Source organism: Schistocerca gregaria, chromosome X (assembly GCF_023897955.1).
Source record: "Schistocerca gregaria isolate iqSchGreg1 chromosome X, iqSchGreg1.2, whole genome shotgun sequence".
NCBI classification, from domain to species: Eukaryota; Metazoa; Arthropoda; class Insecta; order Orthoptera; family Acrididae; genus Schistocerca; species Schistocerca gregaria.
The window spans coordinates 645,640,161-645,652,347 of NC_064931.1; the positions used below are offsets into that span (position 1 = coordinate 645,640,161).

General features: G+C 44.9%; 1 protein-coding gene across 2 annotated transcripts in view; it reads left to right on the top strand.

The window, feature by feature from the left end:
* Positions 1 to 7,546: 7,546 nt before the first annotated feature.
* LOC126299143 (serine proteinase stubble-like) overlaps positions 7,547 to 12,187 on the top strand; it is a 204,680-nt gene continuing 200,039 nt past the window's right edge. Inside the window, exon 1 of one of the 2 annotated variants that reach the window (XM_049990911.1) lies at positions 7,547 to 7,736. In XM_049990911.1, coding sequence (XP_049846868.1) covers positions 7,735 to 7,736 — 2 coding nt within the window. In that variant the 5' untranslated portion in view covers positions 7,547 to 7,734. The remainder of the gene's footprint in view (positions 7,737 to 12,187) is intronic. The other variant, XM_049990910.1, reaches the window with a different exon arrangement.

Consider the following 12,187-nt stretch of genomic DNA (forward strand, 5'->3'; position numbering starts at 1 on the left):
GTACAGCCCTCTCGCACTGTCCGGAGCAAGTATGGTGGGTCTGACACACCGATGTCAATGTGTTCTTTTTTCCATTTCCAGGAGTGTAAATACTCGTATTTCTGCGTTGTGTGTTGTTTAGTTTGTTCAGATTGGCCGAGCTACAGATATCCAGAGAGCCCACCAGTAAAGAGCTTCCTTAAAAGATGCTGGTCCCCTTCCCCGAGTTTTGCTTCAGCCGGTTAACCAGTAACAAGCTTCGTACCATTTCATGGTGGAAAAGGCATCTCACCCTCTTTCTGTGGTAACGTGGTGGGACCTCAGCAGCGCAGTCGAGTTTCTCTCTCTAACTTCCAGTTTATTTCCATTAGCTAATCCTGGCCGTTCTCATATTGCACAAATATTTACTTTTTGTGGACCCAAAGTTCGGCTGCGTCCTACACTTACAAAGATGTCCGAAACTGCAGGCTCTCAATCCGTTTTCTAGATGGCGTCCGTTGTGTTCCAAAGAAACAGAGTTTTCTACGTTTTGTTCTCGACCGTACTTCTTGGGTCTTGTTAAAAACAGTGTTGCTTCTCTTTCCACCTCTGAGTCGCAAAACAGTCGCTGCTGGAGGCCTTAACCGAAGGAGATCGTATCTGTGTTGGCTGTGGTGCATGCGGCACCCAGCTGCAGTACTACAGAAGACAGTCCAGTGGACTGCATGGCGTTGATCTAAACTCCTCTTGGCATGTCCTTCTAGGAACTCGTTCGAGGATGGTTCCTCTGTCCATCTACGTGACTCTTCTGCTCACTCGAGTGCTGGCAGCTCATCCCAAAGTGCTTCCGCAGTGCCTGCGTACTTATATAAGCCATGCAAGTCCGAACAAAATGTAAATTAAGATAATTAACAACTGACAGTCATTAGTATTTGTACTGATATGCATTTCATTTCTCCGTGTTGATTAATTATTCCGATCTGATGGGTGTTTATACTCGGATTTCAAATTAGTTACGGGATAGTTTTGGAAAAAACGGTACATAACAATTCAACCAAATACCTAGGGATTACAGTTATGAGCAACTTAAATCGGAACCGTCACACAGAAAACTTTGTGAGGAAAGTGAACCAAAGATTTCGTTTTGTCGGCAAACTTTCAGAAGATTTAACAATAATAAAAGTACTGCCTGCACGGTTTGAGATCCTTACCAGACAGGATTGGCAGAGGACTTCGAAAATTTTCAAAGAAGGGTAGTTCCTTTTGTATTATATCGAAATATCGTAGACAGTATCATGGATAGGATCTGCAGCCGGCCGGGATGTCCGAGCGGTTCTAGGCGCTACAGCCTGGAACCGCGCGACCGCTACGGTCGCAGGTTCGAATCCTGCCTCGGGCATGGATGTGTGTCATGTCCTTAGGTTAGTTAGGTTTAAGTAGTTCTAAGTTCTAGCGGACTGATGACCTCGGAAGTTAAGTCCCATAGTGCTCAGAGCCATTTGAACCATTTTTTAGGATCTGCAAGTTGGGATGGTAATCATTAAAATAGACTTTTTTCGCTCTAGCGAAAACTTTTCACAAAATTCCACTCACCATCTCTCTCCCTCGAATACGAAAACATTTTATTGGCTCCTAACTGCAGAGGGAGAAATGCCCATCGTAATAAAAGAAGGGAAAACTGAGCTCACACAGAAAGATTTAGGTGTTCAGTTTTCGCACGTGCTATTCGATAGTGGAACGGTCGAAAAATAGTCTGAAAGCGGTTCGGTGAAGCGCGGGATTAGCCGAGCGGTCTGGGGCGCTGCAGTCATGGACTGTGCAGCTGATCTCGGCGGAGGTTCGAGTCCTCCCTCGGGAATGGGTGTGTGTGTTTGTCCTTAAGATAATTTAGGTTAAGTAATGTGTAAGCTTAGGGACTGATGACCTTAGCAGTGAAGTCCCGTAAGATTTCACACACATTTGAACATTTTTTTGGTTCGGTGAACCCTCTGCCAATAACTTGGATGTGAATTGCACAGTAATGACAAAGGAAAGGCTACTGGACCTGATGGGATACCAGAACAATTCTACATAGAATATGAGAAAGAACCTGCCACTCTTCCAGCACAATGATCGTAAGTCTCTGGAGGAGCGAAGTGTTCATTCGCGTTTCCAAGAAGGTTCCTCGAACAGTGGTAGAGGACTGTAGGCCTATATCTCGGACGTCAGTCTATTGCCAAATTTTGGAACACTTTTTATGCTCGCATATTATGATATTACTGGAGACCGAAAATCTCTTCTGCCAGAAACAACATGGGTCCCAAAAACACCGATCATGTGAAACCCAGCTCTCTCTATTCGTTTACGAGCCCCAGAAAACAGTAGATACCGGCACGCAGGTAGATGCTGTCCTCCTTGAGTTCCGCGAGGCCTTCGATACAATTCCGCACTGCCACCTAATGAATAAAATCCCAGCGTGAGGAATATCAGATTAACTGTGTGGCTGGATTGAAGAGTTTCGAACGAACAGAACACAACATACCAATCTCAACGGAGAGAAGTCTTCAGACATAAAGGTAACTTCGAGCGTATCTGTAAGTGACATACTAGACAATGTTGGAAGTTCCATGAGGCTTTTTGTGGGTGGTGCTATACCAATCTCAACGGAGAGAAGTCTTCAGACATAAAGGTAACTTCGAGCGTATTTGTAAGTGACATACTAGACAATGTTGGAAGTTCCATGAGGCTTTTTGTGGGTGGTGCTATTGTATACAGAGAAGTAAGGACACTAGAATGTTGAGGGAAGACCTACAGAGGATCGATACTTGTTGCAGGGAGTGGCAACTGATCCACAAAAGAAACAAATGTTGTATCTCTATAAGTGGTGTCTGCTCTTTCAGACATCTCCGAAAGAACAGACACCAGTCAGACAGATATAAACTGATGGGCCAAAACGTTATGACCCCCTGCTTAATAGCTTGTTCGTCCGTCTTTGGAAAGAAATACATAACTGATTCTGCGTATCAGTGATCCGACAGTTTGTTGGTAGGCATATGGCATCAGATATATACACACAGGTCGTGTAATTCATGTAAATCACGGGCCGCTGATATCCGTACGCGGTTATGGCGCCCGATGCGACCCAGATGAGTTCCATAGGATTTACATCAGTCGAATTCGGTCGCCGAGACATCAACGTGAGTTCACTATTGTGCTCCTCAAACCGCTGTAGCACGGTTCTCGCTTCGAGGCACGGACAGTTACACTGCTGGAAAATGGCATCGCCATCGGGGGTCTATGCTACTTTACAGAGCTGACTAGCCTTCGAACGCCACGTTCTGTGAAGAGTCGTTGACGTCCAACCATTAAGCGCCTAATGGTAGTTTCACTGTCTTTCTACCTCTTTCCGTAGACGCGGCAGTGTGTGGACGTTCGACTAGCTTCGCCGTTTTCGAGATACTCGTTCACAGGCTCTGCTTAATAATAATCTGCGCTTTGTCAGAGTCGCTTATCTCAATGGGTTTCCCCGTTTGCAGCCCTTATCTTCGCTAGGGTGATCTCCCGTCCCCATACTTTTGCTACTGCGTTATGTGCGCACAGTGCCACTAGGTAACACCCAACGTCGTGGTCGGCAGCGATCGTAATGTTTTGGCTTACCAGTGTATATGCGCCGAGAAAGGTAACATGATTATTAAGTGCAGAGTACTCTTCGCCCGATTTCGTGCGGGACTTCGATTGATGCGACAAGAAAAAGAGAAAAAAGGGCTAGGGGATGCTACTTTGCTAGTGTGCGGCTAACGGGAATTTGGATTGAGAGGGAAGGCGAGCTTCGGTAGCCTGCGGATATCTGTCTACCCACTGTGCCAACGTGGCGTAGATGGTTAACACATCTACCTAGTAAGCAGAGGACATGGGTTTTGGTACAAACTTTGTCACCAACGAATTCTTTCGTTGTCTGAGTACTGCAGAGACTGAAATTTCTCGTTTCTGAACAGAAACAAATCTAATGTATTGTGCGTACATAGAGAGAAAGATCAATTACTGTATGAATACGCGATTGCAGAACAACCATTGGAAACAGTTAATTCCATAAAGTATCTAGGAACATGTGTACAGAGCGCCTTAAAATGGAACGACCACATAAAAGTCTTCGCAGGAAAGCAAGATGCTAGACTGAGATTCATTGAAAAGATGCTCACGGAACATAGACCATTAACAGAGGAGATAGCTTGCAAAACTCTCGTTCCACCAGTACTTGAATATTGCTCGTCAGTGTGGAATCCGTACCAGATATGATTGACGAAGGAAACAGAGAAGATCCAAAGAAGAGCAGCGCGATTCGTGACAGATACATTTAGGAAGCTCGCAAACGTCAGGGAGACGATCAGCTAAATCCAGTGGCACACGCTACAAGAAAGGCGTTCTGCATCACTGTTAAAGTTCCGAGAGCGTAAAAAAAAAAAAAACTTATCTGACGTCATCATACCCCTAGACTTAGAACTACTTAAACTTAACTAACCTAAGGACATCACACACATCCATGCCCGAGACAGGATTCGAACCTGTGACCATAGTAGCAACGCGGTTGCGGACTGAAGCGTCTAGAACCGCTCGGCCACAGCGGCCGGTGAGAGCGTACATTCCTAGAAGAGTTGACAAATATTTTTCTTCCTCCTACGTATATTTCTCGAAAAGCCTATAAAGATAAAATTAGAGAGATTCGAGCCCACACGGAGGCTTTGTATTGTATTGTATAGTCTGGAACTGGGACCTATAAACGACGGAGAGGCTTCGACCCCGCCGTAGTCCTCAGTGTTTCACAGCCCCACAACAGGCCATAGCAGTCCACTCACCCCACCGCGGCCCCACACGGAACCCAGGGTTGTTGTGCGGTTCGACCCCCATTGGACTCCTCCAGGAACGCCTCACACCAGACGAGTGTAATCCGAATGTTTGCGTGGTAAAGTAATTATGGTGTACGCGTACGTGGAGACAGTGTTTGCGCAGCAGTCGCCGACATAGTGTAACTGCGGCAGAGTAAGGGGAACCAGCCCGCATTCGCCGAGGCAGGTGGAAAACCGCCTTAAAAACCATCCATAGACTGGCCAGCGCAACGGACTTCAACATTAATCCGTCGAGCGGATTCGTGCCGGGGACCGGCACGCCTTCCAGCCAGGAAAGTAGTGCTTTAGACCGCACGGCCACCGGGGCGGGCTATACAGAGGCTTACCGGCAATCGTTCTTCCCGTGAATCACTCGCGACTGCGCTACGGTCACAGGTTCGAATCCTGCTTCGGGAATGGATGTATGTGATGTCCTTAGGTTAGTTAGGTTTAAGTAGTTGTAAGTTACCGACGACTGTGCCGCTAAAGCGGAGTTATTGAACGCAGTTTTCCGAAATTCCTTCACCAGGGAAGACGAATGGAATACTCCAGAATTTGAAACACGAACAGCTACTGGCATGAGTTTCTTAGAAGTAGATACCTTAGGGGTTGCGAAGCAACTCAAATCGCTTGATATGGGCAAGTCTTCAGGTCCAGATTGTATACCGATTAGGTTCCTTTCAGATTACGCTGATACAATAGCTCCCTACTTAGCAATCATATACAACCGCTCGCTCACCGATAGATCTGTACCTACAGATTGGAAAATTGCGCAGGTCGCACCAGTGTTTAAGAAGGGTAGTAGGAGTAATCCATCGAACTACAGACCTATATCATTGACTTCGGGTTGCAGTAGGGTTTTGGAGCATATACTGTATTCAAACATTACGAATCACCTCGAAGGGAACGATCTATTGATACGTAATCAGCATGGTTTCAGAAAACATCGTTCTTGTGCAATGCAGCTGGCTCCTTATTCGCACGAAGTAATGGCCGCTATCGACAGGGGATCTCAAGTTGATTCCGTATTTCTAGATTTCCGGAAAGCTTTTGACACCGTTCCTCACAAGCGACTTCTAATCAAGCTGCAGGCCTACGGGGTATCGTCTCAGTTGTGCGGCTGCATTCGTGATTTCCTGTCAGGAAGGTCGCAGTTCGTAGTAATAGACGACAAATCATCGAGTAAAACTGAAGTGATATCAGGTGTTCCCCAGGGAAGCGTCCTGGGACCTGTGCTGTTCCTGATCTTTATAAATGACCTGGGTGACAATCTGAGCAGTTCTCTTAGGTTGTTCGCGGATGATGCTGTAATTTACCGTCTAGTAAGGTCATCCGAAGACTAGTATCAGTTGCAAAGCGATTTAGAAAAGATTGCTGTATGGTGTGGCAGGAGGCAGTTGACGCTAAATAACGAAAAGTGTGAGGTGATTCACACGAGTTCCAAAAGAAATCCGTTGGAATTCGATTACTCGATAAATAGTACAATTCCCAAGGCTGTCAATTCAACTAAGTACCAGGGTGTTAAAATTACGAACAACTTTTGTTGGAAAGACCACATCGATAATATTGTGAGGAAGGCGAGCCAGAGGTTGCGTTTCATTGGCAGGACAATTAGAAAACGCAACAAGTCTACTAAAGAGACAGCTTACACTACACTCGTTCGTCCTGTGTTAGAATATTGCTGCGCGGTGTGGGATCCTTACCAGGTGGGATTGACGGAGGACGTCGAAAGGGTGCAAAAAAGGGCAGCTCGTTTTGTATTATCACGTAATAGGGGAGAGAGTGTGGCAGATATGATGCGCGAGTTGGCATGGAAGTCATTAAAGCAAAGACGTTTTTCGTCGCGGCGAGATCTATTAACGAAATTTCAGTCACCAACTTTCTATTCTGAATGCGAAAATATTTTGTTGATCCCAACCTACAGAGGTAGGAATGATCATCAAAATAAAATAAGAGAAATCAGAGCTCGAACAGAAAGGTTTAGGTGTTCGTTTTTCCCGCGCGCTGTTCGGGAGTGGAATGGTAGAGAGATAGTATGATTGTGGTTCGATGAACCCTCTGCCAAGCACTTAAATGTGAATTGCAGAGTAATCATGTAGGTGTAGAAGTGCTAGGGGACTGACGACCTCAGATGTTAAGTCCCATAGTGGTCAGAGCCATTTTTGAACTCGCGACTGGAAGAGGAAAGGGGAAGTGACAGTGTTACACGAAGTACCCTCCGCCCCACTCCGCGAGGAGTCTTGCGGAGCATGTATGTAGATGTAGATGTCATGGTGTCCAGCGAGATGTGGTCGTCTCGAGCCCATATCCATCAGTGGCTGCCGACGCAGTTCTTCGCAGTACGGTAAGCTGCTCGACAGCAAGAGCAGAGCGCGTGTAAGGTGCTTAGTGGCCCTGGCCTAGACTCTACGCGGAGTGAAAGGTCCTTTGTCGCTCGTCAGTGCCAAGGCAGCGGCCGAGCCCGAGACGAGGAAGCAGGTGTCGGCGCGGGGGCGTACGTGCCCCGGGCGACGTCAAGTGTAACGGCGGCTGCGGACGCTGCTTCCCGCTAGAGCAGAAAGCCATCGCTTTGCCGGAGAAGAAATACAAAAATTAAGGCCGCGAGCTTCTGGCCGTAAGGAGGACGCCCGGAGCGGATCGGGGGTGGGTGGGGGGGGGGGGGGGGGGGGATGTCCGCGGCCCGCGAGCGGCGAGCGGCGAGCGGTCGTTGGTCGCGGCGCGCACTCAGTCAGCTGCGGGCGGCGCTACACGGCGGACTCGTTCGGTATGTGAGTGTCCTCCCAGCTCAGGTCAGTGCGCTAACGGGACGCCACGGGACCTGCCCGCCCGCAACAATCGCATGGAACTGCAACCACTGGCGACGTTAATGAGATCGCCGCTTCGCAACACGCTTTCTTCTCACTCGCGTTTGTAAATGTAAGTCTCCTTTCTTATACTCTACTAAATAACACCACTTTGTTAAAACGATGAAAACGTTCGTGTGAGGAAGATCTGCACGAGACAAATTCTGCTTTTGTTCAGAATCGTTCCACAAATTCGCAGTCACTACTACTCGATGCCCCTGTAAATTAGAGATGTTTGCATTCGGGGCACTACTTTTTTTCTCATTAAATGACGTGGTATTTGTTGTGCCAACTCGATAACATCAAATTACAATTTTACATTTCATGTATTCGTTCGACATAGACATCTCTAGGAATGAATCCTTGTTTGCTTGTCGTACTGGTTGTCCTCCACTTCCACAGCCCGAACTAAATCTTCACATACCTAGTGGTCTGTCCAAACCAGACTAAACTTCTACTGGATCTCATAAGCTTGCTCTTAACCACGTATCTTTTGGCTGCGTAAGGCTTTCTAGTTGCTGACAAGGGAACCTCCCCATCGCACCTCCCTCAGATTTAGTTATAAGTTGGCACAGTGGATAGGCCTTGAAAACCGGAACACAGATCAATCGAGAAAAGAGGAAGAAGTTGTGTGGAACTATGGAAAAAATAAGTAAAATATACAAATTGAGTACTCCATGCGCAAGATAGGCAACATCAAAGAGAACGTGAACTAAGGAGCGCCGTGGTCCCGTGGTTAGCAAGAGCGGCTGCGGAACGAGAGGTCCTTGGTTCAAGTCTTCCCTTCAGTGAAGACTTTAAATTTTTATTTTCAGACAATTATCAGAATTCAGGCACTCACACACAATCAACTTCGCTCTCCAAAATTCCAGGACATGTTCAGATTTGCTTGCCCATATGCAGGATTTGACGGTCTACACACGGAAAAATTTGGAAACGTTAAAAACATGTTTTGACAGAGCACAGGGAAAACTGTCTTCCCTTGAGTGAAAAATTTAATTTTTTATTTTCAGACAATTATTATCTGTCCGTCCGTTATGTTTTCACCACTTTTTTGGGAGTGATTATCACGTCCACAAGAAAACCTAAATCGGGCAAAGTAGAAGAATTTTTTTACCCATTCGCCAAGTGTACAAGTTAGGTGGGTCAACAACATATTCCTGTCATGTGACGCACATGCAGTCACCAGTATCGTATAGAATATATCAGACGTTTTTTTCTGTGGAGGAATCGGTTGACCTACGACCTTGCGATCAAATGTTTTCAGTTCCCATTGGTGAGGCGCGTCCTTTCGTCTACTAATCGCACGGTTTTGCGGTGCGATCGCAAAACACAGACACTAAACTTCTTACAGTGAATAGAGACGTCAATGAACGAACGGACAGATCATAACTCTGCGAAGATAGAAAATGAAAACTTTTCACAGCCGCTCACGCTAACCACGGCGCTCCTGAGCTCACGCTGTCCTTGATGTTGCTTATGTTGCGCATGGACTACTCAATTTGTATATTTTGCTTATTTTTTTCATAGCTCCACACAACTTCCTCCTGTTTTCTCGATTGATCTGTGTTCTGTTTTTCAATGCCTATCCACTATGCCAACTTGTAACTAAATCTGAGGGGGATGCGATGGGGAGGTTCCCTTGTGAGTAATTCGCATGCATGAGACAGTCTCTCCGTAACGTTGTTGTTGCTGGCTACGAGACACCTAAAGGTGGATGTCTCCTGATGTCACAATGACAGCTGTTTAGTGACAGACATTTTGGTTGGCCTTGTTACGTGGTCAAGGCTAGCGAAGTGCGATACGGATGACTCTTGGTGATTTTCGTTTTCCATTGATCTCGCATCGCACGATCGAATCAGTGGCAAATCGTTGCGCTATTTTCCTCTTAAGAGAGGTAGTTCGTGTCTTCCGCGAGGGCCTGTAGCAGTTTTCTTCTATTCCGAGAGTCGCGCCCGGACCTCCCCAGAATCTCACTGGATTATGATTATTGCCTGATCTATCGGCATTGATGTCTAACACACAGTAAGAGAATCAGATATCCGAAAGTAGTTACTTTGATCTGCATCTCGCTCTATTCGGAATCGACAGAGCGATAATGTATTTATCAATGAATGTTGAGGTCAGTGTCATTAACAACCCTTATGACTATAGAAATTATTAGACGAAAAGTAACTCAACGTATTTTGGAAAATTAAATTTTTGTTTCAAGGGAGAAATGTTGGATTTTAACGTCTCCCAGACACTGAGCTTCCTAGACACACAGTATGAACTGAGTAGGAGAATTTCAGCTAGTAGGAAGCGGTCGTGACCTAGTCATCCCGTCTCGGCATTGGTACGAAGAACTTAAGGAAAACAAGTTACGCGCACGAACTTCGTGTCTCCCGAGATTAGTGCCTTAGACACTACGTCACTTCGCTCAGGATTTTTCGTACACCCAACTTTCCCTTCTTATGATTTGTCTTCACATTGTTTACCTAACTCTTTAGTATACGTGGCGTAACCTGTTTCAGACCACATCAAAGGACTGTTTCACATTAGCTGCATACTGTCCCTTGAGGTATACTACACTTGTGCAAATGGTACAAATGCCACGCAGTCGCGGAATAGGAACATAAAACAGTCAAATTTCTTCGACTGTAGTCATTTATACGCAATCTTGCAGTGCCGACATACAATGTTCCTGGTTACAGGAAGGTATGACCTTCAGAATTGTAATGAAAAGCACTGCATCTTATTGTCAAGTCCTACCAAGGTAACCTAAAGTGGTGCACTCTCGTAAAGATGGGGCCGACACAGTTTTAAAAACACCACACTTGTCTCTGACAAGAGAGTCTCTGATTGGTACCAAAATCGATGCATGAGTCTGTTCATCATTCAGTCTGTCAAATGGCTTTTTCATGTACTTGTTAGGTATCAAGTTTAGTGACCATCTTTCGTTTATCATGAGAATTTGCGGCATATTGGTGACAGTGAAACTTTCCGTACAGCCTTTGTAGGTCAAGCTACCTACATCGTTGAGCTCCCTCAGTTTTGTGCAGCACATCAGACGAAAGTAAAACCAGAAATGATCTACAAGATGACAGCTTTATATTGGCACCAATGTTCTCCAATTGGAATGATACTATAATGATGGGACGAAAAAAATCTAAGAGTTCTTTTTTCCTGCGGACCAGTACACGTTGGGAAGTTAGGACAGCTGAAACGCATACAGCATTTATCTACAATTTCAAGGAATAGCCGTGTGGTTCAAATTGTCGTATATACGATTTCATAAATTAAAGAGTGGAATTGTGGATTGATTCTCTTATTAGGATAATCTATGGTGTATCATAGCCTTTAGGGGAAACAGGAAAGGGAGAGTTTCTAAGAGAAAAATGAAAGAGACTGTGAGCAGTACAATAATTTGGAGCTGCTCATGCAAAGAATCGTTCATGTACTTGGCAAACCTATTTCAATAGAAACTATTGCACTTTTTTGATTTAGTAAATGCTGCGATTTGAATTCATTACATTACAGAAATTGGAACTATATTAACAACAATTTCTCGTAATAAAAGACTACGATCCCCCTTACTGTAAGTACAAGTACGGTGTAACCAGCTACTTTACATAGTAGGTAACGCTACCAGTCACTTTTATTGCTTATTATGAGGTCATCTATCGGAGACTTACGTTTTCATGGTCAGATGACGATTCCTTTTTTTCGTACCTGAAATGTTGTCTATTGTGATAGACATCATTAACTGCGGTAGAATAAATAAATTAAATGGTGTGCTTTGTTGGACTTGTATAATTTACTTGCCTGTGTTCAGGATGCAAGTAATACCGATGCTTCAAGGTAAAAGAAATTTCGTATACGGAATGACAGAAGTACATAATATGTAAGTTAACGAAAGGCCCGTGCCTGAAGATGAATGGATGTTTTCGAAGTATGGCACAGTGAATATAATAAAATGAAATCACAACGACAGTTTCATACTGATACAACACGAAACGTTATAAATAAACGGTAAGATAATGACTGAGCTTTGCTTTAAGTGTTTAGAGAATCACGGTTGCATTCGACTTATAAATCATGTGTAACTGAAACGGCACAGCGTTAACTCATACTAACGGAATGGATCAAATGCGTGGAATCTTGTTCTCGAACGAGACTTTCTTCTTCAGAGCTCATTGTGGAATACTGGAAACAAAATGAGACGAACCTTTTCGGCTATCTCACTATTAGCAGCGAGAAATTCATCGCGATCTACAATATTTACTTCTTGTACATACTGAAGTTTAGTAACTCTTCCAGAAGAAATTTTTTTCGTCATTATGTTGGTTAATGTTATTCTTACAAGCGGTTCTGCAGGTGAGCAACTACTCATTAAAGATCATACACATTTTTATAGACCGATTTCGAAAAACACTATGGAGAAATTTTGTTAAAAACTTTGCAGAAAGCTGGGAGATTGAAGTTCATGGAGGGTTGTGTTGATTCGTAGGTGCATAGTGGAATGATTTCCCCCAAAAGGGTAGC